Below are 23,426 nucleotides of genomic sequence, written 5' to 3'. Positions count from 1 at the left end.
GCCTGGGCGTGCCGGGGATGGGGACACAGCCAGCCCCGGAGTCCCGCCATGAATCGAGAGGAGACCAACATCTCCCGCGGTGGGTTTCTAAGCACCGAGGAAGGGACCTGCCTTTGAGAGCGGTGGCACCAACACTCTCTCCCCACCCCCGCCAGTCAGGGGGTGCCTCAAACGTCCCCTCCTTCTGCGTTTCCCTGGGAGGAGGGACACTTGAGATCTAGAGGCTCACCTGGCAGCCTGTGAGCCTCCTGAAGAGGTTCTGACCCACGCCATCTTTTTAAAATAATTTGGAATTTGGAATATTTAAAAACTGGCAGCTTCCCACAAAAGTCTAGGTTTCCAGCTTTTTTTTTTTTTTTTAAAAGAAAATGGAACGATCTGGCAACCCTGGCCCCACATTCCCGAGTGGCAGGTGTCAGCTGGGGCAGAGCAACAGCCTGGCCTCTCGGGGGGAGGACGCACGTTCTGCTCCCCACCTGCCCCACTCACTCACTCCTGTCTCTCGCCCTGTCCCTGTGGGCTCTGTGAGCCAGGTGAGGCTTTTCAGATCTGCGTCCCTTGTGCTCCCGAGCCATACCTTGTCACAGGCTATTTGGGAGGGACCTCGGGCAGGGCCGCGCCCCCGTGCCCGTCCTTGAATTGGGGGATCACACTTGGGCAGCTGAGGCTCGCAGCCCTGCTGATGGATGGTGCTCATGAGCCCCCATCCTCAGGGTCTGTCCTAAGGGCTTGCTGCTCCATCCACAGCCCCGCGGAGCCTGCCAGGAGCACGCCTCTGCCGAGAGCCTGATGGAGTGCATCCTGGAGAGCTTCGCCTTCCTCAACGCTGACCTTGCCCCGCAGGACCTGTCCCTGTTTGGGGGCTGCCAGGGTCCCCGGTAAGTGCACTCCCCTCCCAGCACTGACCCCGGGGACCAGCCTAAGTTCCACGCTTCCTGTCGGCCTCCTGGCCGATGCCTTCCATCACCCTGGGCCCAATTTGTACCTCTCTTGTTTCTCTTTCGTGCCCCCGCCCCTGCATCCCACTGCCCGGCGCAGAGCAGACCTATGCTGACCACTGAGTGAATGACCGTCCCCCAGCATGGTGCTGAGCTCTGAGCAATGGGCTGTTTTGTGTTTATCTTAAAAAATGACGATAAGGTACAAGGTAGAACCTCTGTACTCTGCCTCACGAACGGGCAGCAGTGAGCAGTGACCCATGCTCCCTGTTCTTCTGCACAATTCGCCCTGACCTCTGACACCAACTTCCTTCTCAGCTCAGCAGCCCCCACTTGCCTGCTCACGCCTTGCTCCTGTACCAAATCTCAGCAGCACCAAAGAGGATACACAGTAAACTTTTTCTCCTCCTCTCACGATCCCATGGGGAGGGGGTGGCACTCCCACCCGCCATCCAGTGTCACAGTGTCCTCAGGCCTCGGGCTCAGCTCCTACCATGAAGCCAACATGGTGCCAGGCCGGCTGGCTGGCAGGGTTGCACTTACCCCTCACTGCCCCGAGCTTGGTATTCCAGTCCCCACTTCACAGATGAGTACACTGAGGCCAGGGGGGCAGGCCGGTCCAGAGACACAGAGCTAAGGATTAGTGTGAGCTTCTGACTTTGGGTCGCCCACCCTGGAAGGTGTCCCCAGCTCCCCCGTCTCCAGGGCCCATGCCAGGCCAGCACCTGTTTTGAGTTGTTGCCGGCTTTTGCTGCTTTTCCTTTTCTCTTAGTTTTCTCCTTGGTCTAACTCTATCTCCCTGGGACCTGGAGTGGGCCTCCCTGACCAGAGCTCTGCAAGGAGGGAGGGTTTCTTCTACCGTTGGAGGGAGCCAGGCTGCTAACTGGAATGGTCACCCGGTTCTTCTCAATCCAACTCAGGAAGGACAGGACCCCGCCCCCGCAGAAAGCGTCATCTGGGGAGCTCACGGCCGGCACCCTGGAGCTGGACAGGCTGCTCACGGTCCACCTCCACGTCTGCAAAGCTCTGCTGCAGGTGGCTAAGGGGTGGGGTGGGCAGGGCTTGCTGGGAAACTGGGTTGGGAGTCCTCTTTGCGAAGAACTGATCTTGATGGTGGGGGGGGGAGAGTACGGTGCAAGGAAGAGAGACCCCCCCCCAACCCTGAGGGCCAGTGAGACAGAGGAGGTTCCTCTGTGGAAGGTTCAGGCCTGGGTGAATAGCCACGTGGCTCTTACGCATCCCAAGTGCTGAACCAAAAGCAGTGGCCACGGCTCCTTCGGCTGCAGACGCCAGAACTCCAGTCCAAGCTGGCTCAACCAGAAGGAACTTTCTGGCTCACAGAATTGAAAGGCCCAGGGGTAGGCTTCGGGCCCAGCTGGATCCAGGGTTTCAAATATCATCGTAACCGGGTCTCTCTTGGCTCTGCTTTCCTGCGTTGGCTGGCTTCACCTTCAGGCAGGCTAGCCCTTTCTGGTGGCAGAGGTCGCCCCGGGCAGTCACGGCCTGCATCCCACCATCCCTGCCACCTTGGTGAATCAGGAATCCCCGGATGACAGTCAGAGAGCTACTGTCGGGATAGAAAGGATGGGCAGGGGGGAGGTGGGAGCTGCCGTCATGAGCGCTGACCTCAGGGGCCCATGTTCTGTGCTAACCTGGAGCATCGTGGGCTGCTTTCCAGAAACTGGCCTCTCCTAATCTGTCGAGGATGGTCCAGGAGTGCCTTCTGCAAGAAGCTGCGCAGCAAAAGCAGGTTCTGGAGATGCTTTCTGTGCTTGATTTTGAGAAGGTCAGCAAGGCAACATCCATTGAAGAAAGTAAGTAACTGCCCACCACCCACGGGCTGCTCCTGTGAATGGCTTGAAACGATGGGCTTTGAAGCCCAGGGGAGCCTCGTCTTCCCTCCTGATGTCCAAAGTTACCTGGAGCGCAGGGGGGACATGTTGGGGTGGCGACTGGGCTGTGCTCTGACACTCAGTCTTACGTGCCACCTTGGAGTCGGCGGCACACACCCTTCTGTCAGCTGTGTGACTCTGGGCAAATGATTCACCTCTCTGGGCCTCAGCTTCCCCGTCCGTATAAAGGGGAGGCCACGGGAGAGTGTTCAGTGAGGTAATCCCCAGGCCACATTCGAGGCGCAGAGGGTGCACTCAAACATGAACAGTACCTGTGACCCCAGCCCTGCCTCTAACCCCCACGGAACCTCCCTGTGTCCATGAGGAGAGGCTAGAGGCAGTAGCTGTCCCCGCGCTGTGGGGGCTGCGGGGAGAGGCCCGGGGAAGGCAGTCACAGCTGATGCTGCTGGTCCTCGTGGGGCACAACTGGGAGGTGGGAAGGGAAGCTGCATGACGTCCGGTCACCCCTCGCCTCCCTGACCTCTCAGGCCTTAGAGCGGGAGGAAATCCTTGGGCCGCCTCCTTGCCGGCCCTTCCCCACCACCAGTGGGGTCCTGACCCGGGCTTTCAGTCGTTCCACAGGCCGCTCGGAGGAAGGGGTGCCTGAAGCTGTGGAGAGGGTGCACGGAGCCCGGCAGGGTCCTGTCCTGCCCCGCCACGACACTGCTGAACCAGCTCAAGAGAACGTTCCTGCACAGAGTCCGAGGGAAGTACCCGGGACAGCTGGAAATAGGTACCCCCCGCCCCCCACAAGCAACGCTGTGCTGAGTCCCCCCCCCGGGGCCTGGTTCTAGCCCTGCCTGCACCCCCATGTCTTCATGGCACCAAAGGGACGGCGTCTCTCAACCTGCCCCCGAGCCGCCTCCTCTCACGGGGGACAGGAAGGAGTCTGCGGACCCCCGAGGCCGCCGCCTTTAGCCAGTTGGCACATTTCTGCAGATGGACTGCGCAGCTTCCACCAGAACCTTAAAGGGGTTCAGAAAGAACGTTTATGGGAAGGGAGGCAGGAGAACGGTGTCTTCCAATGTTGGCTGGACTCTTCCTCAGAACGCAGAGCATCTCCCCTGCAGGGGCTCTGGAACTCGGGCCGCCCTAACTGGCGCCTGGCTGCTACTCGGCCTGGCCCAGCCCAGGGCAGGGGAGGCACCCCAAGAACGCCTGACTCGGGGCCTGCAGACCCCAGCTACCGCACGCTCCTCCTGTCAGGCAGAGGGGGCCCAGGGAGGGGCACCGACCCCGCCGCGCCTGGCGGAGAAGCTCCGAGGGGCCTGGTCTCTCTCCTCACGGCCTTCTCCCGTGTTTCGGCAGCGTGTAGGAGGCTCCTGGAGCAGGTGGTCAGCTGTGGCGGGCTGCTGCCCGGAGCCGGGCCTCCCGAGGAACAGACGGTCACCTGGTTCCAGTTCCACAGCTACCTTCAGAGGCAGAGCGTCTCTGACCTGGACAAGCATTTTGCCCAGCTCACCAAGGAAGGTAGGGGCTGGGAGGGTGTGGCCTCCCAGCAAGGCGGTGAGAAGGGAGGGCCATCCGTCCGCGGAGCCCTCTGTCCTGGCTGCCTGCAAGCCCGTTTCTCAGAGCCACTGCGTCTTTCCCCTCCACCGGTTCTGCGGAGAGCCCATATTTAAGGAGATGGCACGGTCAGCCCACATAGGGGAGTAGCTCCCAGGGAAGGTTTTACAGAGCGCAGAGGTCAGAGCTGGATACGAGCGGGACGCGCGGCCAGCCAGTGTCCTTGAAGTAGGGGCTGAGATGTTATGAATCTTCAGGGTGTATCTGATCCCTTGCTAGAAAGCCTTCCTAGAGGTTCCAGGAGGCCCCTGTGAAACCAATCCAGACTGAGCCTTGGTGATCACATGGGCCTGCGCTGGGCTCCTGGCAGCAGCCAAACGGACCTGCAGCCACACCGCCGACGGCAGCCAGAGGGACGCTGGCCCACTTGTGTCTTCCAGTGACACTCGTCGAGGAGCTGCAGTGTGCGGGGCAGGGCAAGACGGTCCGGAAGCTGCAGGGGAAGCGGCTGGGCCAGCTCCAGCCCCTGCCCCAGACACTAAGGGCCTGGGCGCTGCTCCAACTGGACGGGACTCCACGAGTGTGCAGGGCAGCTAGTGCTCGCCTGGCCGGCGCAGCCAAGAACAAGAACTTTCGGGAAAAGGTATGGCGTGAGGACGGGAGGCGGCAGCCCCCTGGCTACGTGTGTGTGAGTTGCGGGGAGTTGTCGGCTTTCTCTCTCAGAAAAAGACTCCAAAGGAGTGAGTGATGCTGTGAAGGGGGCGGCATTCGCTGCAAGATGTTCCGGTTTTTCAAAGATTTTGATTTTTTAAGTAATCTCTACACCCGATCTAACTTACAACCCCGAGATCAAGGGTCGCATGCTTTACCGACGGAGCTGGCCAGGTGCCCCGAGACGTTCTGCTTTAGGGATGCGCCAGTGGGTGAGCACAGCCCTTCTCCCGCGACACCAGCCCTGCAGAGGGATCCGGGCTGGACTGGGCTGGGGCTGCCAGGCCACCACCCGAGGATCCCACAGAACCTCACGCCACCGCCTGACCACCTCGTTCCTCTTGGTGCTTCCGACACAACATATCCTACCCATTTGGTCTGAGATGTCGCTGGCGTGTAGAATGAAGGGGGCAAGACCGAGGCCTTCTGAAGGTCTCTTGGGCCACCCCATGGCCAGGTTGCATTCTCACATGCTTCCTAATGAACCTGTGCCATTTTGGGAAGCCGGTGGCAGCTCTCTTCTGGCTGAGGTGGCCGAGGGGACAGGGCCATCGCTGTGACTGGGAAAGGGGGCCGAAGGGAAGAGATGCTTTGTCCTCGGGACTCAGGCAGCAGCTCTGCTTTCGGCCTATGAGGCCGCCGCCCTCTACGCCCAGTTCTTCGGTTGGCCCCAGCCGGACATCTGGTTTCTCTGATGTCACATTTTAGCTCGATTTGGGAACTATTATTAGACAAAAAGAGCGTTCTTCATTTTGATTACCATCAGCCCAGGGACCAGTGTTTTTAGAGATAAACCAAATGCTGCAGCAGACACCCCGAGACTGGGTGCACGTGGCGCAAAGATGAATATATCAGGGCCCGATTCTTGTTTAGAGAAAGATAAGCAGGGCTCGACTTACGGCATCGGGAGGACTGGCCAGCCCCCCACTCACAGCAACCTCCTTCCCCAGGCTTTGCTTTTCTACACCAACGCTCTGACCGAGAACGATGCCAAACTCCAGCAGGCCGCATGTGTGGCACTAAAACACCTCAGGGTGAGTCTAACCTGTCCTCACCAGGGGCAGGGAGAAGCCCAAAGTTAGTTCATGTCAAAGTTATTCCACTGGGACCCCCCCCAAAAAAATTACCGCCAGCAGAAAAAAAAAAACAAAACCCAAAAAACAAAAAAACCTAAAGAACAAAAAACAGCCCCTGAAGAGCATGTGTCCGCCCCACCCGCAGAGGCCCCTCGACAGCAGTCAAGGAGCGTTTGCCCTGACTCTGCTTGAACAAGCAGGTGGCCCCAGGGACTCACTTCTGAGGCCTTGCACTCTATGTTGTAATATCCTCAATCAAACAATTTCTAAAAGCACCGTCAGCTCATTGTAGGAAAAAAAAAGGTGTAAAATACAGAAATGTAGAAGTTATCCATCATCCCAATAACTTAGCAGAAAGTACTGTTGGCATTTTGCTGTATTTCTTTTGTTTGTGGGTGTGGGGGAGCATTTAAAATTGTTGATCGTGCTAAATACAATTTAAAAGCAGTGAGTGAAACAGGAACTCAGTGGCAGGCTGGCAGCGCTTTCGAAGTCTCGATGAAGGAGCCGTCTTAAGTTAACGGACTCCCCCACTCTCATGTGTAGAAAATTGAGGTTCATCATCCATTTTTTTTTTATTATAAATAGTGTCATTATGAGCATCTTTGTGCAACAAGCCTTTAAAAAAATATATATGGTGTTCTGAATGATCTCCTTAGGCTGAACTCTCCGAAGCATGACTCCAGGCCAGAGAATATGAAACTTCTGGAGCCTCTAGATATAGCTCAGCCACTTAGACTCACAAAAGCAGATGGGAGAGGATGTCCATCTTGCCTCCACCTCACCCGCATCTGGAACTCTCATTTTAGAAAAACCATTGCCAATCTGCTGGATGAAAACTAGATTAAACTCACTCACCCCATTCATTCTGGAAAGAACCATAGAGAAATTCTAAGAGGACCACCTGGTTATAATCAACCAACCAGTAAGGGGATAGGGGTGGGTGCCCTGTGGAGGAGGCTGAAGGCGCTCTGGTCCTTGGCCCTGGAGGAGAGGACCAGGGTCGGCTGTGCCCAAACCTGGGCTCTGACTGATGCTCTCAGTCTGACCAGGAGGGGACGGTCAGGAGAGCAGGGAGGAGGTAGGAAGGTCCCAAGGGAAGCAGGTCTTCCCATTTTCAAGACAGGCCTTCTAGAAGGTATCCATAAAGCTCTGCCAATGGCCTGGCTCACGGGCAGGTGTCACGATGGAAAAGGTCAGGCACTTCCAATGGCACTCCTGATGAACTTGAGGCCACAAAAGAAACCTGTAAGCCTTCAGAAAAGGAAGGGGCTGAGGCCCCGAGGTCCATGCCAGGGCTGGTGTCTTGCAGAGCTTATAAAAGTAGATTCCACCTGCTACTTAAAATGTTCCCTAATGGATCCTCCCCTCCCCCCCCAACAGGGCATCGAAAGCATCGATCAGATCGCCAGCCTGTGCCAGTCTGACCTGGAGGCTGTGAGGACAACAGCCCGGGAGGCCACACTGTCGTTCGGTAAAGTACAGCATCGAACGCCGGGCGCAGTGCAGTGGGGTGCCCCGAGGACCTCCGGCAGGTGGTGCCAGAAAGGCCACGGCCAGCACACGGGCTGGGCACTGTTAGTGACCCATTTAACCACATTGGGCCAAGACAGGTCTCCTTCATGGTTGAGGTGGCAAGAAGTGCTATTTTCCCTCTTAAGCTTCAGTTTATGATCCTGGGGAACGAACACCAGATGCAAGGCAGGGATACAGTTCAGCAGATTCTGTCTTGAATGTAGCAGCGAGGCACTGGGTCCATGTGAGGGGCCGGCAGGAGCTCCCCCAATGCTCCCCGCCTCTGCCCCTTACAGCAGCACCCCAGACCCAGGCGTCAGCACTAAGGCCATCTTGGCTCCCCAGAGCAGGCACACCGAGGCGGGGGACAATCCAGTGACAGATCACCTTCATATTTCAGGTGAGAAAGGACGCTTAGCTTTTGAGAAGATGGACAAACTCTACTTGGAACAAAGAGAAGAGGCCTTTTGCCAGGAAGCAGATGTTGAAATCACGATATTTTAAGCCTCAGCCGATGAGTTCCAATGTGGCACCTCTGTCTTCGCTCTGCCCCGCCCTGACATAGGGGCTGAGTTTGGGGTGGGGGAACGCTCTGTGCCGCCCCAAGTGTGAGCTGGCCCGAGCTGCTCCGTCTCCAGACCAGTTACAAAGGCCAGGGGCACAGATAAGGCCTTTCGTACCAGAGCAGAAGGGGCTGCACAGCACTGAGGGCTGTAGGACTTCAATCACACGGTCAGCTTTTGCTTCTGAGAATCGGCCCTTCCCCAGCCAGCTGCACTACCCAGGGGCCACGGCCAGGCAGGACGAGGCCTGCAGCGAAAAGCTCCAAGAGGAACGCACGGCACTTGGGGTCTCCCTGCGGGTTCTGGTTCCGTAAGGACTGGGAGTGAACTGGCAAGCGGGCTGACTGCTCTTGCTGAGGAGGACGCCGTGGGTCATGTCGGCAGCAGCAAGCTGTCCCCTCGGCAAGCTGGGGACGGTGGGAAGGCACGCAGCCAGGGTTTCACGATTCGCGCTCTTAACCCGAGCTGTAGCCCAAATGCCACCGCGGAGCCTGCTGACCACGGACCTTATTCCCCCCGCCGAGAAACCCTGCGTGTCATGTCAGGAAGAGCGTTCACTCTGACCTCACTCATCAACGTGGAATGAAGCTTCTGAAGCAAGTCAACACAAGGCCTACTAAATAAACTGCTTCGGAAGTCATAAGCTGGTTTGAAAAAAGATTTCACTGAAGAACATGTTTAAAGAAAGAAAATTCATTTCCTATTTAAATCTATTAAAAAAACCTCCAACACGCCCCAAACTGTTTTTGTGTGGAGCTGTAGAGAGACAGCCTGGGGTATGAATGCGACACCTGACAAAGGCACTGGGGACTCTGTGACTGAAACCTTCTCGTGTAAACTTCCTGTATATATTCTGTGCTTTTCGGTTGAACTTAGTATTTATTTGCCCTGTCCCTAAGTTCGATTTTCTGAAATTTCGATTAAAACGATTTTTATGGGTGTTTCCCTTTACCTGAAAAAAGTAGAGAGCAGTGGTTGTATCCCCAAGCCTCCCGGGGAGGGACAGAGCGGCCCCTCCCGGCCCGAAGGCGGGCTCCCCGACACGCGGCTCTAACAGAGGGCGGCCCCGCCACCTCAGTGCCCTTGGCACTCCCCGTGCTGGCAGAAGGCCCCCCGAGTGCCCACTCCTACAGATACCAAGCAGCACGGCCCCTCCTTGTCTAGCCCTTGGCCTCATCTGATTTCGGCACCGAAGTTCCGAGTTCAGCGATTTTTTTTCCCCCACGCTGGCATTCCACCTCTTCGTGAAAGCTTAGATGCCATTTTTGTATCTGAAACCAAGACCGAAGAAGTGACAGTGGGTGTAACACCACCGTCCCGTGGCCACATGACCACAGCCCATGTTTACTCCCCAGTTCCGTGGATCCTGCCAGGAGGCCCAGCGGCCAGTCATACAACCCTGGAGGATATAAGGGAATTTTTTGTACTATTTTTGCAACATTTTATAAATCTGAAATTATTTCAGAGCAAAAAGTCAACCGATCACTTTAGAGAAGATTAACGGCGTACAAGGAAGGAAGACTAGGTGACTTTTTTTTATCCCGTCATTTCTCTGTCCAGCGTGGCTCGACAGAGGTACTGAGAAGTGGTGACCGTGGGTCTCATGGGCAGCCAGCTAGGGACACATTCTGAGCAGTCCTCCGAGCAACTTGAGGGGGTTTGCTAAGGCCGCCCAGGGCCCTGGACATTCAGCAGGTGGGTTCTGTCGTCGTCCAAGAAGCTGGGTTGAGGCCGGAAGTGTCAGTAAACTCACCGGGAAGGGAACGGTCCCCTAGCTCAAAGGCAAGCACAACCCCGGGAGGCCGCAGTAACTCTTGGCCACCTGACCGACAGCACCTGCTTCTTGGTGGCGGCGGCGGCGGCGGCGGCAAGAAACAGGAGGTACCCGTCCTTTAGGCCCATTGAACAAAGGCATGGGAGGCACCCCAAGTCCATGTTCTTTAGAAAAAAAATTTTATTGTTGCAACTAAAATGCAAACCCATCATGTATATGGCAAGTTGGAGATCTGTACAGTTTGACAGTTCTGTGAGGTCACAGAAGACCCTGAGACGCGCCCCCCACCCCCATCATGCATCCATGTAGACACACACCTGAAAAGGTATTCTACCAAAACACCTCACTTTTTTTGTGTGTTTTTATTTTTGTAAAAATGGTTTATTCCATGGCCATTGTAAAAAATAATGACCTGATGAGTAAATATTGGCTTAAGGCATATAGCAGAGCAGCTCGCTACTTCTCTAACATACGTGTAACAAGATGGACGGCCATCTGTGTTCCAAGGATACGAGGTTAAGCCAGTATATCCATTTGAAATGCTACTATATATACACACCCAAACTACTACATACATATACAGGACTTCAAAAAACAAACAAACAAGCCCAACTCAAAAATGCTTACAGCCTGGCACCTCAGCCTCATCCACACCTCACCACGGCTCTGCGGAGCGATGCCTCGAACGTTCCCACCACAGAACTTCTCTGCACGGGCTTCTAACACGTGAAAGGCAAAATGTGAAAATGCTGGCAAAAGAGCAGCTCGTGAGCTACAGCTGCCTTGTTTTTTGTTTTTTCTTGTTAAAAAAGCCACTTAATGTGGAGGTCTCAAGTTCCCTTGCAGGAAGAGTCGTGAGCACCATCAGTCCCCAGGATTCAAGGGCGGGGGCAGACGTGGCTCTCAGCAAGGCCCCCGGAACGGGACGACGGCAGGCGGACTCCGAGGGACTGTCACCCAGATTGCTTCAGGACGTGTGGTTTCCAACAGTTGCCTTGGTTCCAAATCACCGTCTGCTTGAGAGGAGCGTGAACTTCTGAACGTGGAGGCTGATCCCCAAGGTGTTGGGTGGGTGGGTGGGTGGGGAACCCTGCTTGCCTAAATGTCCAGAGCGTGAGGTGTGACTGCGGCTTCCCATACCCTTGGAATGTCTGAGTTACAGTGCGACCCGGCTAGACAAGGCCAGGCCGGGTCTCACCAGGAAGTCACCAGAGTGTCATGCCAGGAATTCGGCAAATATCTCTTACTGGAAAACATCACTCCATTGCTGAATGGCGATGATTTTAGCAAGTCTTAGGAACCACAGCCATGGAATGATCAGATCATGCAAAGGTAGACTGGACTTGTACATGGGGCACATTAATAAGCAGAGAGCGAAGTATTTCAAGCACGTGGTATTTGATGGGGACACAAGACGACCGTACATGCATTCTAATACACACAGGGAAAGCAGTGATTGAGAACAAGGTTCTAGCAGATAACCGGGAGGGGGTAACTGGGACAAAGTAATCTCACGTCATGTATCTTAAATATCCAAATGTTCAGTATATATCATTCCATGTTCTATAAACATATGCCAAACCTCTGCTCACCTTACCCACAATGTCACGAAATAACGACTGCTTACAACCGTCCTCCTTCCTAGTACTGGTCTGACGCAGCAGGCTCATGGCAAAGTCTTACGTTCCCAGCACTACCTGAGGGTTTATTATTGTACTTTTTGATAAAGCCCTTGATGCAAGGCTGACATCAAAAATTTTAATACATTATTGGTTTAAGAAAATGCTAGTGCACTATGGATGCCTTTGGGGAAAACAACAAGAACAAAAAAATAAACATGGAGCGGAGAGGCTCACCGCACAGTCTCCGCGGAGGCCCAGGGGGCGGACACCGTGTGCTGCCCACCGGGATGTGCTGGGCCGCACCAAGAGGGAGCGTGCGGCAGGGCGAGCCTCGCGACTTGCGCAGGCCACCAGCACCGGACTCTCCTTTGCTCTCCTCAAAAAATGGGTCCTGGATTTGGTACGCGAAGAAAGGGAGGGGCAACAAAGTCAAAAGGAGTAACAACCAACAGCCCAGGGCGGGTGGTTTTAGTGCAGAACAAACGTCCGTCCAGGTCACAGCTGGCTACGCTGTCCTCGGCCCCCCCCACCCTCCCCTACCACGACATGCCTGCTAGGCAGTCAGTGGGGTGGGTCAGACTACGTGCTGCTGCTGAACAGGAACTGGAATGAAACCAAACATTTTCAGATGAGCCCAGCCCCCCCACCGCAGAGCCGCAGACTCACGCACTAGCCCGACCCCCCCCATTCCGGCCCCCAGCCCCTCCAGCCTCCAGCGAAGGGGGTTTCCTTTCTCTTTTACAAGAGTCCCCCTCCCCAAAAATCACCCCGAAGGAAAATCTTGTTTACATGTTGTTAAATCATCTGATATACTCAAAGATGGTCGCTTGGAAAGAGAGAAAATATTTAAAAATTTTTAAGAAGTCCTGTGAGGTGATTTCCATGACCAGAGTTTTGAGGCTAATCCTCCCTCTTCCCCTCACTTTAACAGCAACACACTTCTCACGTGTGGATTTCTACTGAAACAGCATTTATATTCCGAAGAAAGTGGAAATTGTTCCTTCTGGACCTCAATGGCAGGGTGAGAAGCTGGTGGCCACCCTGCCGTGACCTCGGACCCCGAGGCAGGGGCCTTGAGGAACCCCATTTGTGGAGGTGGGGGGATGAGGGCGGGGCCTGACCCAGAGAGCCGGAAGGAGAAGGGGCCAATGGAGAAATGAGCAATGGGAAACCGGTGGGGACACCCTGAGCAAAAGCAGAAGCCGGGCTTTGTTTTCTAGAGCTGGCCTTTTGTTGTTTCTCTTCTAAAAACGGGAAAGCTCACAGGCACCGTCCAAGCTCAGTGTGCGCACAGCAGAGGAAGCGACTGAGCAAGACCGCGCCCTAAACCCTTAAACCCTCTTCTCCAAAGGAGTTTACATTCGTAAAAGCATGGGAATCTTTCCCTGGGAAATCAAATATAAACTGTGTATCTGGTGACACCACCTAAGGGTACAAGAAAGTTTCATAAGTGCCTAGTCTTTTTTTTCCAGAAATAATAAAAGCTGCTTTTTATAAAGGTTAAAAACAACAATGTGTTGTAATTCTATTATTTTTTTTCAAAAACAAATAACAATAACAAAAAAAAAAAGAGAGATAGAGAGAGAGAGATACATATTTGGCATTTTCTCTACTTACTCCTGAATAGGTTAAGGCCCTGAGATTAGACTCTCGTATAGTCTTGGGACCACAGGGCTCCTTAAAACCCCAGTGCATCAATCCTCAATTCTCTCTTGTTAGCCCTTCACAGTTCCAGACTTTAAAAACCTTTGCTCTGTTTCTTCTGAGACTGGCTCAGATCCTTCCACAGCACTGAACGCTAACGCCGGGCTGTCGGCCAGTGCTTTCTGTACACGCGGTCTTGCCAGCACGTCCGTCAGTGAAAACATACCCTGTAGCAGAGGTACGCGCCGGCCGTGAGGACCGTGGCCATGCACATGTTGACCAGGAAGGGCTTCCAGGGAGTCAGCGCCTGGTCCTGCTCCTCCTTGGGTGGCGAAGGCTCCCCCTGGGCAGGACCTGCCCCCACAGCCCGCCTTCTGACTTCAGTGTCTGGACTCGTGCTGAGGGAGGAGAGGGACAGAGATGGGTTACTCATTCTGGGGAAAACGACGGCGAGGACGCTACTACTATGGTTGGAATTCCAGGAAAAAATGAGCCACATGTAAACAGACCTTGGCAGTACGGACACTGACATGGAGCCCATTTGTCAGACCGCCCCCCGCCCCAAGACCCAGGAGGCCCCCACAGCCAGGGTATGGTTCTGGAGACTCTCGTGGATGCCCTGGTGATGGAGGGTCGGTAAGACTCCGCTGAGAAATACAGGCGCTGGGGTAAAGATAGGTGCTAATTTGCCCTGGGGTTTGCTTGGAGAATGTTCCCCTTCAGATCAGGGAAGGCAATGGCGTGGCCCACATGCCACCACTCCCTCCCCAGGCCCCCTACACAGGAGCCTTTGTTGCTGCTGACGGGAGAACATCACGCATTCCGTCTGTCCCTCAGCCCGCCCTGTCCCAGGCTCGAGGCCCCAGCATCAATCCGATCCCGCCAGCAGGGCCGTTTCTCAGGCCTCCTGCGTACAGTAGACTGGCTGCCCTCCTGGTGGCGGGCCAGAGCGCCCCCGCGGGGACCATGTGCACTGTGTTCTCACTCCAGGCCTGTCTCAGGAGGCCGAGGCCCCTGCTCTCCCCGCCACCTCCCCCAGGCCTTTCCCTCTCCCCCTTGCCCTTGCCTCCCTCAGAGGCCCTGACCACAGGATGTCCTGCTTCTCCTATGCAGCTCCACAGCCTTCCTAGCCCAGCAGCACCTTGTGTGGTGGGCAGGACCACCCTGAGGCACCCCCCCACCCCCCGGGAGACAGGAGGAAGCGGCACGAAGCACCTGCTTTTTGGCAGCCCGCCATGAGGCCCAGGCTACAGGGCTGAGGCCCGCATGCATGTGGGCCCCCACTGGTGTCCAGAGGTACAACTCCACTGTTTCCTGGAACTCTCTGGCTTTTAGCTTCCCCGATCCACACTCCCCTCCTCGCCACCTTCGCACACACACTGCAAAGCACCCCTCTCTCCACCGCAGTCTTAGCGAATACAGAACAGAACACATGACGGACTGGACACCAGTCACGTACCAGCTCTCACCTCTCTCACCCTCAACTCTTGGCAGGCCCTCAGATGGAGCACGCTGGCTCGCCCTGCGAACATCACCAGAGGCCCTGGGAAGCTAGGCGCGTCTCCCTGGGGGACTGTCACTGAGCTACTGCTGAGCATGTCACCTGGCATGTGCTCTGGGAGGCCCCACTGGACAAGTCGCTCTCAAGCCCTAGAGCCAGATGTGATGTTGCTGTGATAGGGACCCAGTTGCATGAAGGACCCTGGTGACTTAAGTGCATGGGTCAGGACTGGGGCCTGGCACTCAGCATTTGGCAAGGTGCCCAGGTAAGCTTCTGATGATCAGTGTAGCCAGAGGACCACTCAGGCACTCACCATGTATAACCTGCTTTCTTGAGTATTACAATCTCACTGTCTAGCCACATTAATGCATTCCCGATCCTGTCCTTTAACAGCTCCAAAATATCCCAAGGTAGGAAGAAAGCATGATTTACCTAATCCCTAGATATATAACCGGCTCATCTCTAATTTTTCACCATTCCAAATGACGCCTCAATGAATACCTCTACCTACAGATCTCTTTGGACACCCGTTTGCAAACTGTTGCAAACCAAATTTCTAGATGTGTACAAATGCTGGGTCAAAGCATGCACTCATCCAGAAGGCAGGAACCAAGGGCACTGTCTCCTCAGGCTTAAGCTCAGGCTCACTCCCATTCATTCTTCATGCTTTCACACCTCATGCAGGCAGCCTTCCTTGAGCACCCTGGGAAGGCAGAGTATCTCTTCTCGAAGGCTGACCACCACAGTGTGCACTTCCATCTCCTTATTGTCCACAGGCTCCCATCCATAATCCACTGTCCCTGTCCCAACAAGATGGTCTAGAATGCAGACCAGAGGCCATGTTCTAGTGAACTCAGTATTTCACATGCGCCAGTATGTGCTCAATAATCTTTGCCATGCATTAAGTTAATCAAGACTACACGAAAAGATTAAATTCCCAGAAGTACCATTCTAGGGGCTGAAAGTACACGGTCTAACCTGGATAGCACATTTCAGGACTGGCTGGAAGCCAGGGGCAGGGCATAGTCATCTCTTGGCGGGACTCGGTTACATGAATCCCTGATTCCAATGGGCACCACAAGGTGGTGCTAGAACCCCACTGAAGTAGGTCCCTTGGGGGGGGGGGCAAGCTGTGGCCGCCTCAGATGCCCCTGGCTGTAGGAGGAGTGGTGATGGCCCAGGAGTCCCATTCCCCAAAGACAGAGGCAATGCTTGCCAAGAGGAGGCTGTGTCCTCAGGGTTTCAGTATTAACGTGTTTCTGAATCAGAAGGTCAGTCCCCCTCACCACCAAGCCAGGCCCCCCTGGCCTTACCTTTCCATGCTGCAAGGGACATTTAAGGGGGTTCTGGTTTCTTCCTTGATGGAGCAGGCTTCTTTATCCTCCCCGGTTTCGTCCTTTACCCACTGGTGGTTGGGGAAGAATTCCTTGCACTTCCCATTATGTGGCTCCAGGATTCGTTTGGGGGGCCGGGGAGGAGGGGGGACGTGTTCGGGTGGGGGCTCCAGGTCCTCATGGGAGAGCTCCTTCCATTGCTCCTAGGGAAAGCAGCAAGAGAAAGTCCCCTTAGTACTCACAGTGGGCTGATCTGTCAGGAAATCTGCTCCCCTTTAAAGTGAGTAGAGGTGAGGGGCTCTCTCTGCTTCCTGAGGCTACAGATGCGTATACTTGGGAGGATGAAATCTTTTGAAAATCAAGTCTATTCTCCCTATCAATGTTCTCTACATTAGCACATCCAAGGCAGAAACTGGATCACAACTTTCTAGCTATTTAGTCATGAAGGATAGCTATTTCTTCTGACACATGACAGACTATTTGAACTTTTACAACTGACCGCCTCCTTCTTCAGAGACAAAAATTCAAAATCAACACACTTGGATGCAAGCAGAAGCAAGGCTTACCTGCACTGAAGAGTCTCCCATGATGAATTTGGCACCTTCGATCACAGCTAGGTAAGAGAAACGGAGCTGGTCTGCTGTCTGGATCAGTCCCATCCGAAACTTCCTCATTTCTAACAGAACTTTCTTGATGTCGACAGAAGAAGGGTCTTTCCTCTTGTCCATCTGAAAGCCAGAGAGGAGACACCATTCAGCCAGCCCCAACTCCCAAGTACAATGTGATTTTTAATGTTCTGGAAGAGTCCTCCAGTTTCTACTAGGGAAAAATCACAGTGGGGAGGCAGAACTCTAGCAAATGTGTGAAAATGCAGCAAAATCGGGACCACTAGAGCACAGGGGAAAGAGTAAGAGAAAGGAACTCTTTGGGTCTTCCTGATTCCACATTCCACTTAAGAACATCCCTCTGAACAAAGCTACTTAGCTTACAGCTACTTTCACAGGAGGAAAAGTATTAAAAATGGAAGATCCTGGCTAATTTACTGCAGAGACAATGACAGAGAAGCTGGGGGCAGGCCATGGGTGGGGGGGGGGCTAAAATGGGCTCCCTTCTCCTCCCGGGGCCTCCTTACCAGCAAGAGGCAGGTGTCAGCCAGACAGAAGGTCCCCGACCTGCCGATGCCCGCACTGCAGTGCACCACGACAGGGCCGTGCTCCGTGCTCAGTGACCCTGACTCACGAACTTTAAAAAGAAAGTTTAGGAATGAAGCTGGCGATTCAGGGACTCCAAAGTCAGGCCACGTGGTATAGTGGAAATGTAAGATCTCTCGAGTTTCTTGAGACTGAAAAAAAGAAAGAAAAAAAACCCCAACAACTCATGATGATTCTAAGAGAATCATCTGTACAGAAATCACTGCTTCCAAGTAAGCACCAAGTGTACCCCCCGCCCCCCACCCCGCAACTAACTCGAAGAACAGCTTCCCTTCTCAGACTTCTTTCCGTCTGCTCACCCAGCCAAGAAATACCAAGCACTGGGGTGCCCGACACTGGACCCGGAGGCTGCTCCCGCCTCGACTTCCCTTCCTTTAGCATGGAAACGTTCTCGCCCGCATCTCTCCTCCGGTGCCCCATCCCCTCTGCTGTCTTCATGGTTACAAGTGATTTCTCCCCATCCCACAAGTCACAATGACGCTGCGTGGCCGCCCACGGCAATCCTGTCCTAAAGCACCGTAAGGTTTCCCATGGAAGAGTAAAACACGTAACTGCATGCGTGTGGCACCAGCTCTGGGTAACTCAGGGCTTTACAAGACTATCTGGAAGTCTCAGAGGATTGTCATTGCAGAGAAAAAACCAACTCAGTCTCCAAAGACTGGCAGCTGTCAGGTGCGGCTCGACAGGCAGCTGAAGAGGCGGGCGTCAACGCCAGCCCCGCCGGCCCCGCGGCGTCCCAGCGCTGGGGACTCAGCAGCTCGCTGAATTCGCACATCGACCCCTCAAGGCCTGTATTCCCATATTCCCATTTTCTCGACTAGGAAACTGAGGCTCAGAGGCCAACCCTCCATGAAGTGAGGAAACAGGAGTTAAAATCTAAGTTTGCTTGACTCCAGAGCCCCTGTTCAGAGCCTGCTGCAGAAACTTCTGAAACGAGGGCCCTGGCCCTTGTCCCCAACTGCTTCTCCCCCTGGCCCCGTCTGCTCCCAGTGGAACAGAATGAAGAATGGCCTCCGGTGCCATTTCCAGCTCTGCTCCTTCCTCTGAACCTATGAAGAGTCCAGAGGCCTGCTTACCAACAATGCCTCCCTTCACTTAGCAAAATGTCCACAACGTGCCTACCACGTGCCAGCCAACGCGCCTGGCAGCATAAGGTAAAGACACTGCCCTTGCCCTCCCAGAGCTTACAGCTTTAGTTCTAACAACCTCCCTGGGCCCAGGGTGATGAAAACTTGTGAAAGAGCCTACGATAAACACCAAAGACTTAACATCAGCAAAGAATACACGTACGGCACCCTGCACCAGCTCTGACACACGGGTACCCTTCTGCAGAACTGGAAGAATCTGCAGATGACATTAGGATCATTTATAGAACCACCCAGAGCAATGCCATTTCTTCCTCCCTAGAAAATGGTCTCCTTGTATGGCTTAAAATGAGAGATGCCCTTTCTCTTTTTCAGGGAAAGAAAAACACTTAAAAATAGATTTTTAAAATGGAGTAAGAAGAAAATATACCCAAAGCAAGTTCCTTCTTTAATCATTAAAAAGGTGTAGATCATCTCCTGTTGACACCCTCCCTCACAGCTGCCCACCTCTTTCTCAAGGAATTCGTTCTAAATCTCTGCTTGAAGAGAGACACCTCTGAGAAAAGAATTTTTAAGAACACAGTCTGTTAGAGCAAACAGACCTTCCCAACATCAAAACCTCCACGCTGCTGCAGGGGCTCCACCATGCAAACAGCATGAACCCCTCCTGCTCCGTCTGAATTCCATTTCCCCTCAACAAGCGGGAGAAATTTTCTTAAAGTTTACCAGAAGTCCCTCTTAATGTCTGGCTTGAAAATTTTAAAAAGCATGAAAAAGAACGTCTATGACATAATCCTCCAGGCACATTCCACCATGCGGCCAACATTATTCCTGAAAATCCTCCGTCAAGCCCCTCCATAAATCACAGCCTCGGAGGCCGGGTGTGGGGCTGCCGCGGGCTCGGGCTGCAGAGCGCTCGCACGGAGAAGAGTCGGCGCGGGCTCAGCTGCACCGCTACATTCCACAGAAAGCCACGCAAAGCCACGCAAAGCCACGCGACTTACTTTCCTCTGCGTTGTGGTAACCGGCGCTAAGTTCTAGATCTTACTTCAGTCAGGAATTCAACAACAGGAGTCATGTGGACTGGAAAGCAGTCAGCTGAAAACTAACACGTGAGCAGAACTCAGGGGCAGCCCCCCAGCAAGCCCCCACCCAAGTCTGCACTGCTCCCGCCGTCCCTCCAGTCTGGGTGGGGACTGCCCTGGATAATCCGGTCACTTCAACCCCACAGAACCTGCTAACCCTTCCCAGCACGTGCTCTGAGCCTGGTGTTGCTCTAACATTTCGCTGTATTCCTTCTGAACCCTTACAAAAGCCCCATCTGAAAGCAGAGGAAACTGAGACGCGGTGAGATGTGATGCCCCTCCCCAAAGTCTGACAGTCTGACACGGTGGGGCCAGGAATCCAGCCCAGGGAGTGGGCCGGAAGGGAGTGGCGACCACCACGGCCAACGCCGTCCCCAGGAGCTGCCGGGAGCTCCCTCCTGCTGCTGCCGGCCCTGGCACAGGGTCCTCTGGGCGATGGCTCCTGGTCAATTATTTCGAATCCCCAAGGGCAGGGTCTTCCGTGGTACTGCTTCTTAGAGCACTGTGCCTTGACCTGTTCCAAGGCCATCTTCCAATGAGAGCTAGCAGCTGGTGTTAGAAGTTCTTCCCATGACAAGTAAGCCCAAGACCTCACTCAGAAAACGTATACAGACCATGACCTTGGGAGTCAGTCCCAGAAGGGCCCTTCTGCCCTCACTTCAAGCTAGAGAGACCGTGGACAAGAAAAGAGGCAGCGGCTGCTATGTAACCTGCGGCCACCACTTCAGTCCCTCTGTAGTTGCGAAGACAGGAACAGAGCGAAGTTTTAGGTGAGAAAGTCCCTTTTCCCTAGAAACCGTGATGAACCAGTGTTACAGTTCAGGGAGGGAGTTCTGTGGAGGAGGGAACGGAGGACACCCCTGGACACCGCGCCCCGCCCCGGCCCCGAGCTCCCCTGGTATATAAGTGGGTAAGCTCTGCCTTCCACAGGGCTAAGACCACATCTTGCTCAGAGTGTACAAAACTCAGAAGAACTGGCTTTAGGTAATATCACCCAAGTAGAAAGACCTCTCAAGCAGCAGCCGTGGGAAGGACGAAGTACATGTCATACTCACTGTAAGGTTTTCCAATTCTAGCTGCCGTACTGTGTAATACGACTTAATATCTTCAGAGATCAAGGTTAATTTCAAATTTGTGTCTTCAAAGATCATTTCTTTTTCTTCTTTTTGTGGCCAGTACTGCGCACATTTTAACTAGGAGAGAAAATGATGAATTATCATAAGCAAAGGACTGTTTTCCCCACGAAGAGAGGAATGGAGTACCTTCCATGAGCTTCAGGACAATCCAAAGGAAAACCAGGCGTTTTCTGACCTTGGAAGTCACCATCAGCATAACCTACCTGCCTCTTGGGGAGATGGGGGGAGGGGGTTAAGACCCAGGGCTAGTTGGGCAGAGAGGGCTCAGACCTCCAAACATAGCTGTTCCCTGGTGCTCCCCACACAAGGAGGTGCTTCAGGGGTCTGGCCCTTCTGGACCATCTACGAGGTGAAGCCAGACTGTACCAAAGCTTTAGTCTCTCACAGACTACTTTGTGTAGCCATTTCAAAGATTACCAAGAACCGGATCAGTGCTGTTGGCACAATACAGACCCCTTACCCCAGGGGAACAGAACCCAGTCTAGAAGAGACTGTGGGACACTATGAACAGGCTGAAGGGCTGTAACTGAATGTTTAGAGAAGGCGTGGAGAGGGGCTCCTCCAAGGCTTGGGGTCACCTGCTGCCCCATCCCACCCTTTCATTCCGGTTTGGCTCAGTCCCAAAAAATCCTTTTGATTTTCTAGTTTAATGACTTCAGGAACTATTTGATGGTCTTCATTTAAATACAGCTCATTAACTTTTTCTTCAAAGCAAGCAAACTCCCAAAGATTTGGTTTCACTTAGAGTTTAAGAAAGAAAATTTGACTCAAATTTAGTGGCATACTTTGAGTCAAGTTTCTATACCAGACCTTTCTGTTTGATGATGAACATTTTGGACCAAAACAGCAGGTAGATGGGGGCTAAGCTGTAAGGTCTACGAGCCAGAGGGTCAATGTGCCTAGACAGAGGGAACCCCAAAGACATTATGATTTCCATCACATGAAATTATCAAACTAGCTCTTTGGGAACTGGTATAAATTCAAGCCCACTGCAACTGAACACGCACTGGCCCACCAGCACCCCCTCTGAGGCACAGGACAAGCTGCCTGAAATGCCACAGTAGGTGGAGGGAGCCCCTCCAGGCCCAGCCAGCCTCTGTCTGTTAGAAGAGACTGTTGGCGCAGATCAGTGACAAGGGGGCGTAACGGCAGTAAACGCTATGGATGTGCTGTGGGAATCCAGAAGAGGCAAAGGTCCCAGGCCGGCTGAGGTTACAGGCAAGCGATCAGAGAAAACCCTATGGAAGGAGTGGCCTCTGTCATGATCCCAGGGTCCTGGGATCGAGCCCCACGCATCAGGCTCCCTGCTCAGTGGGGAGTCTGCTTCTCCCTCTCCCTCTGCTCTCCCTCACCGCGTGCTCTCTCTCTCTCAAATAAATAAAACCTTAAGAAAAAAAAAAAAGATGTGGCCTCTGACAGAGGCGTGCTCGGAGGGATGACGAGGATTTCCCAGTGACTGCCCAGAAGCCAGTCTCAGAGGAGCAGCAGGGAGCAGGGCCAAGGGAAGACCAGACCACGGCGACTCTGGCGGCAGGCCCAGAACCTGGTGTCACCTGGGCAGTGAAGAACCAGGAGGCTCCTGAGCAGAGTGAAGACAGAATCAGGACGGCCCGCTAGTCCTGCCCTAATGAAGCTGCACGCTGCCCAAAAAACAAGAGAAAAAGAAGAAACAAACCAAGAAACACCAGACTGGGATGCCAACATAGCAGGAGACGTCATGGTCCTGAAACAGAAGGCCAGCAGGGCCTGGACCGGGCCTGTCTGAAAGACTGGGCCAGTTTCACCCACATCTCCTCCTCACACCGATGAGGAGCTGCCAAAGATGAACCCCTGGAACAGGACCAATCTGTCAGCAACAAAGCAATTCTGCCACTCGGGACCCAAAAGCATCAGTGACGTGGCGAGGTCCCCTCCTGAGCCAAAGGGGCTGGGGCAGCTGGAAGGGGGACTTGAGTAGAGGCTTCAAGGATGCACTTCTTCCCACACTTCCAGTAATCAGACCCGTGCAATTCCTGAAGACCCCAGAGGCAGAGAGACTGCGCTGGTGGGTTCCACGGCACGTGCGTTGGAACGTGCCCCCAACGCCACGAGCAGAGCAGCAGAAACGCAGGACGGCCGGGCGCTACCAAAGAGGCCCGTGCTTTCGGGTCTCACGGGCAGGGAAGTGGAGTCTTTGACATCACACCTCCACACAGCGAACACTCACTTTCAAAACCGAATACAAAGCCCAGTAAGTCTCCGTGATCTGGGTAAAGACCAAGACTCTGGAACTCCACTAGCGCGCAACTCTGGCGCCCACTAAGTGTCACTCCAGCAGTATTTATTTTCAAGAGCTCTCAGGCATCCACAGGAACATGCCGTGCTCTGCTTGCTGTCATTTCCTGTAGACATTTCTGTTTTAACATACAAAATACAACAAAACTAAGCTCAAGAGCACTACTTGCTGCTGTTCTATTAAACTGATCCATCCCACCCTGAGAAGGAGATTTATTTAATTAGAAAGCAGTTCTTCACCAGAATTCAAATTGTGCCACATCCTGGGTCAGCAGCAAACAGCGGTGCCGACGTGCTGGGTGTCTGCCACAGCCGCCCTTCCCACCTCGAAGCTGGGTGCGAGAGAGAGGCCTTGGGGCCTTCCAAAACAGCGAGGCAATCCTCAGAAAAATCCACGAATGTCACCTGGGGTGACCCTGCGATGCAGGATTTGGCTTTCCCAAGGAACGATGAACCAGAGAGCTGACTAAGCAAATGGGTGAACCCTGACGTTCCCGCGACACAAATCCAGAGGCTCACCGTGCACAAAAGTACTGACGTCAAACAGCACCGTCAGTCA

The 23,426-nt window shown here is 53.9% G+C and overlaps 2 protein-coding genes across 10 annotated transcripts in view; one reads left to right on the top strand and one right to left on the bottom strand.

Annotated features, from left to right (window-relative positions):
• RIPOR3 (RIPOR family member 3) overlaps window positions 1-8,935 on the top strand; it is a 72,307-nt gene extending 63,372 nt beyond the window's left edge. For 4 of the 5 annotated variants that reach the window (XM_036064654.2, XM_078057297.1, XM_078057298.1 and 1 more), the window contains 9 exons: window positions 748-878; window positions 1,859-1,973; window positions 2,617-2,752; window positions 3,402-3,563; window positions 4,139-4,300; window positions 4,777-4,979; window positions 5,998-6,081; window positions 7,507-7,597; window positions 8,039-8,935. In XM_036064654.2, coding sequence (XP_035920547.1) covers window positions 748-878; window positions 1,859-1,973; window positions 2,617-2,752; window positions 3,402-3,563; window positions 4,139-4,300; window positions 4,777-4,979; window positions 5,998-6,081; window positions 7,507-7,597; window positions 8,039-8,142 — 1,188 coding nt within the window. In that variant the 3' untranslated portion in view covers window positions 8,143-8,935. Of the gene's footprint in view, window positions 1-747; window positions 879-1,858; window positions 1,974-2,616; window positions 2,753-3,401; window positions 3,564-4,138; window positions 4,301-4,776; window positions 5,260-5,997; window positions 6,082-7,506; window positions 7,598-8,038 lie in introns of those variants that run through there. The other variant, XR_013442085.1, reaches the window with a different exon arrangement.
• Window positions 8,936-10,137: 1,202 nt separating this feature from the next.
• Window positions 10,138-23,426, bottom strand: part of PTPN1 (protein tyrosine phosphatase non-receptor type 1) — a 66,148-nt gene continuing 52,859 nt past the window's right edge. For all 5 annotated transcript variants that reach the window (XM_078057300.1, XM_078057299.1, XM_078057303.1 and 2 more), the window contains 5 exons: window positions 20,513-20,650; window positions 17,209-17,418; window positions 16,643-16,804; window positions 16,056-16,279; window positions 10,138-13,639 (listed from right to left, as the gene is read on the bottom strand). In XM_078057300.1, the coding sequence (XP_077913426.1) occupies window positions 13,453-13,639; window positions 16,056-16,279; window positions 16,643-16,804; window positions 17,209-17,418; window positions 20,513-20,650 (921 nt within the window). In that variant the 3' untranslated portion in view covers window positions 10,138-13,452. The remainder of the gene's footprint in view (window positions 13,640-16,055; window positions 16,280-16,642; window positions 16,805-17,208; window positions 17,419-20,512; window positions 20,651-23,426) is intronic.

Source organism: Halichoerus grypus, chromosome 10 (assembly GCF_964656455.1).
Source record: "Halichoerus grypus chromosome 10, mHalGry1.hap1.1, whole genome shotgun sequence".
NCBI lineage: Eukaryota > Metazoa > Chordata > Mammalia > Carnivora > Phocidae > Halichoerus > Halichoerus grypus.
The sequence above is the reverse complement of the archived record's forward strand: the minus strand, read 5'-3'. Positions and strand labels throughout refer to the sequence as shown.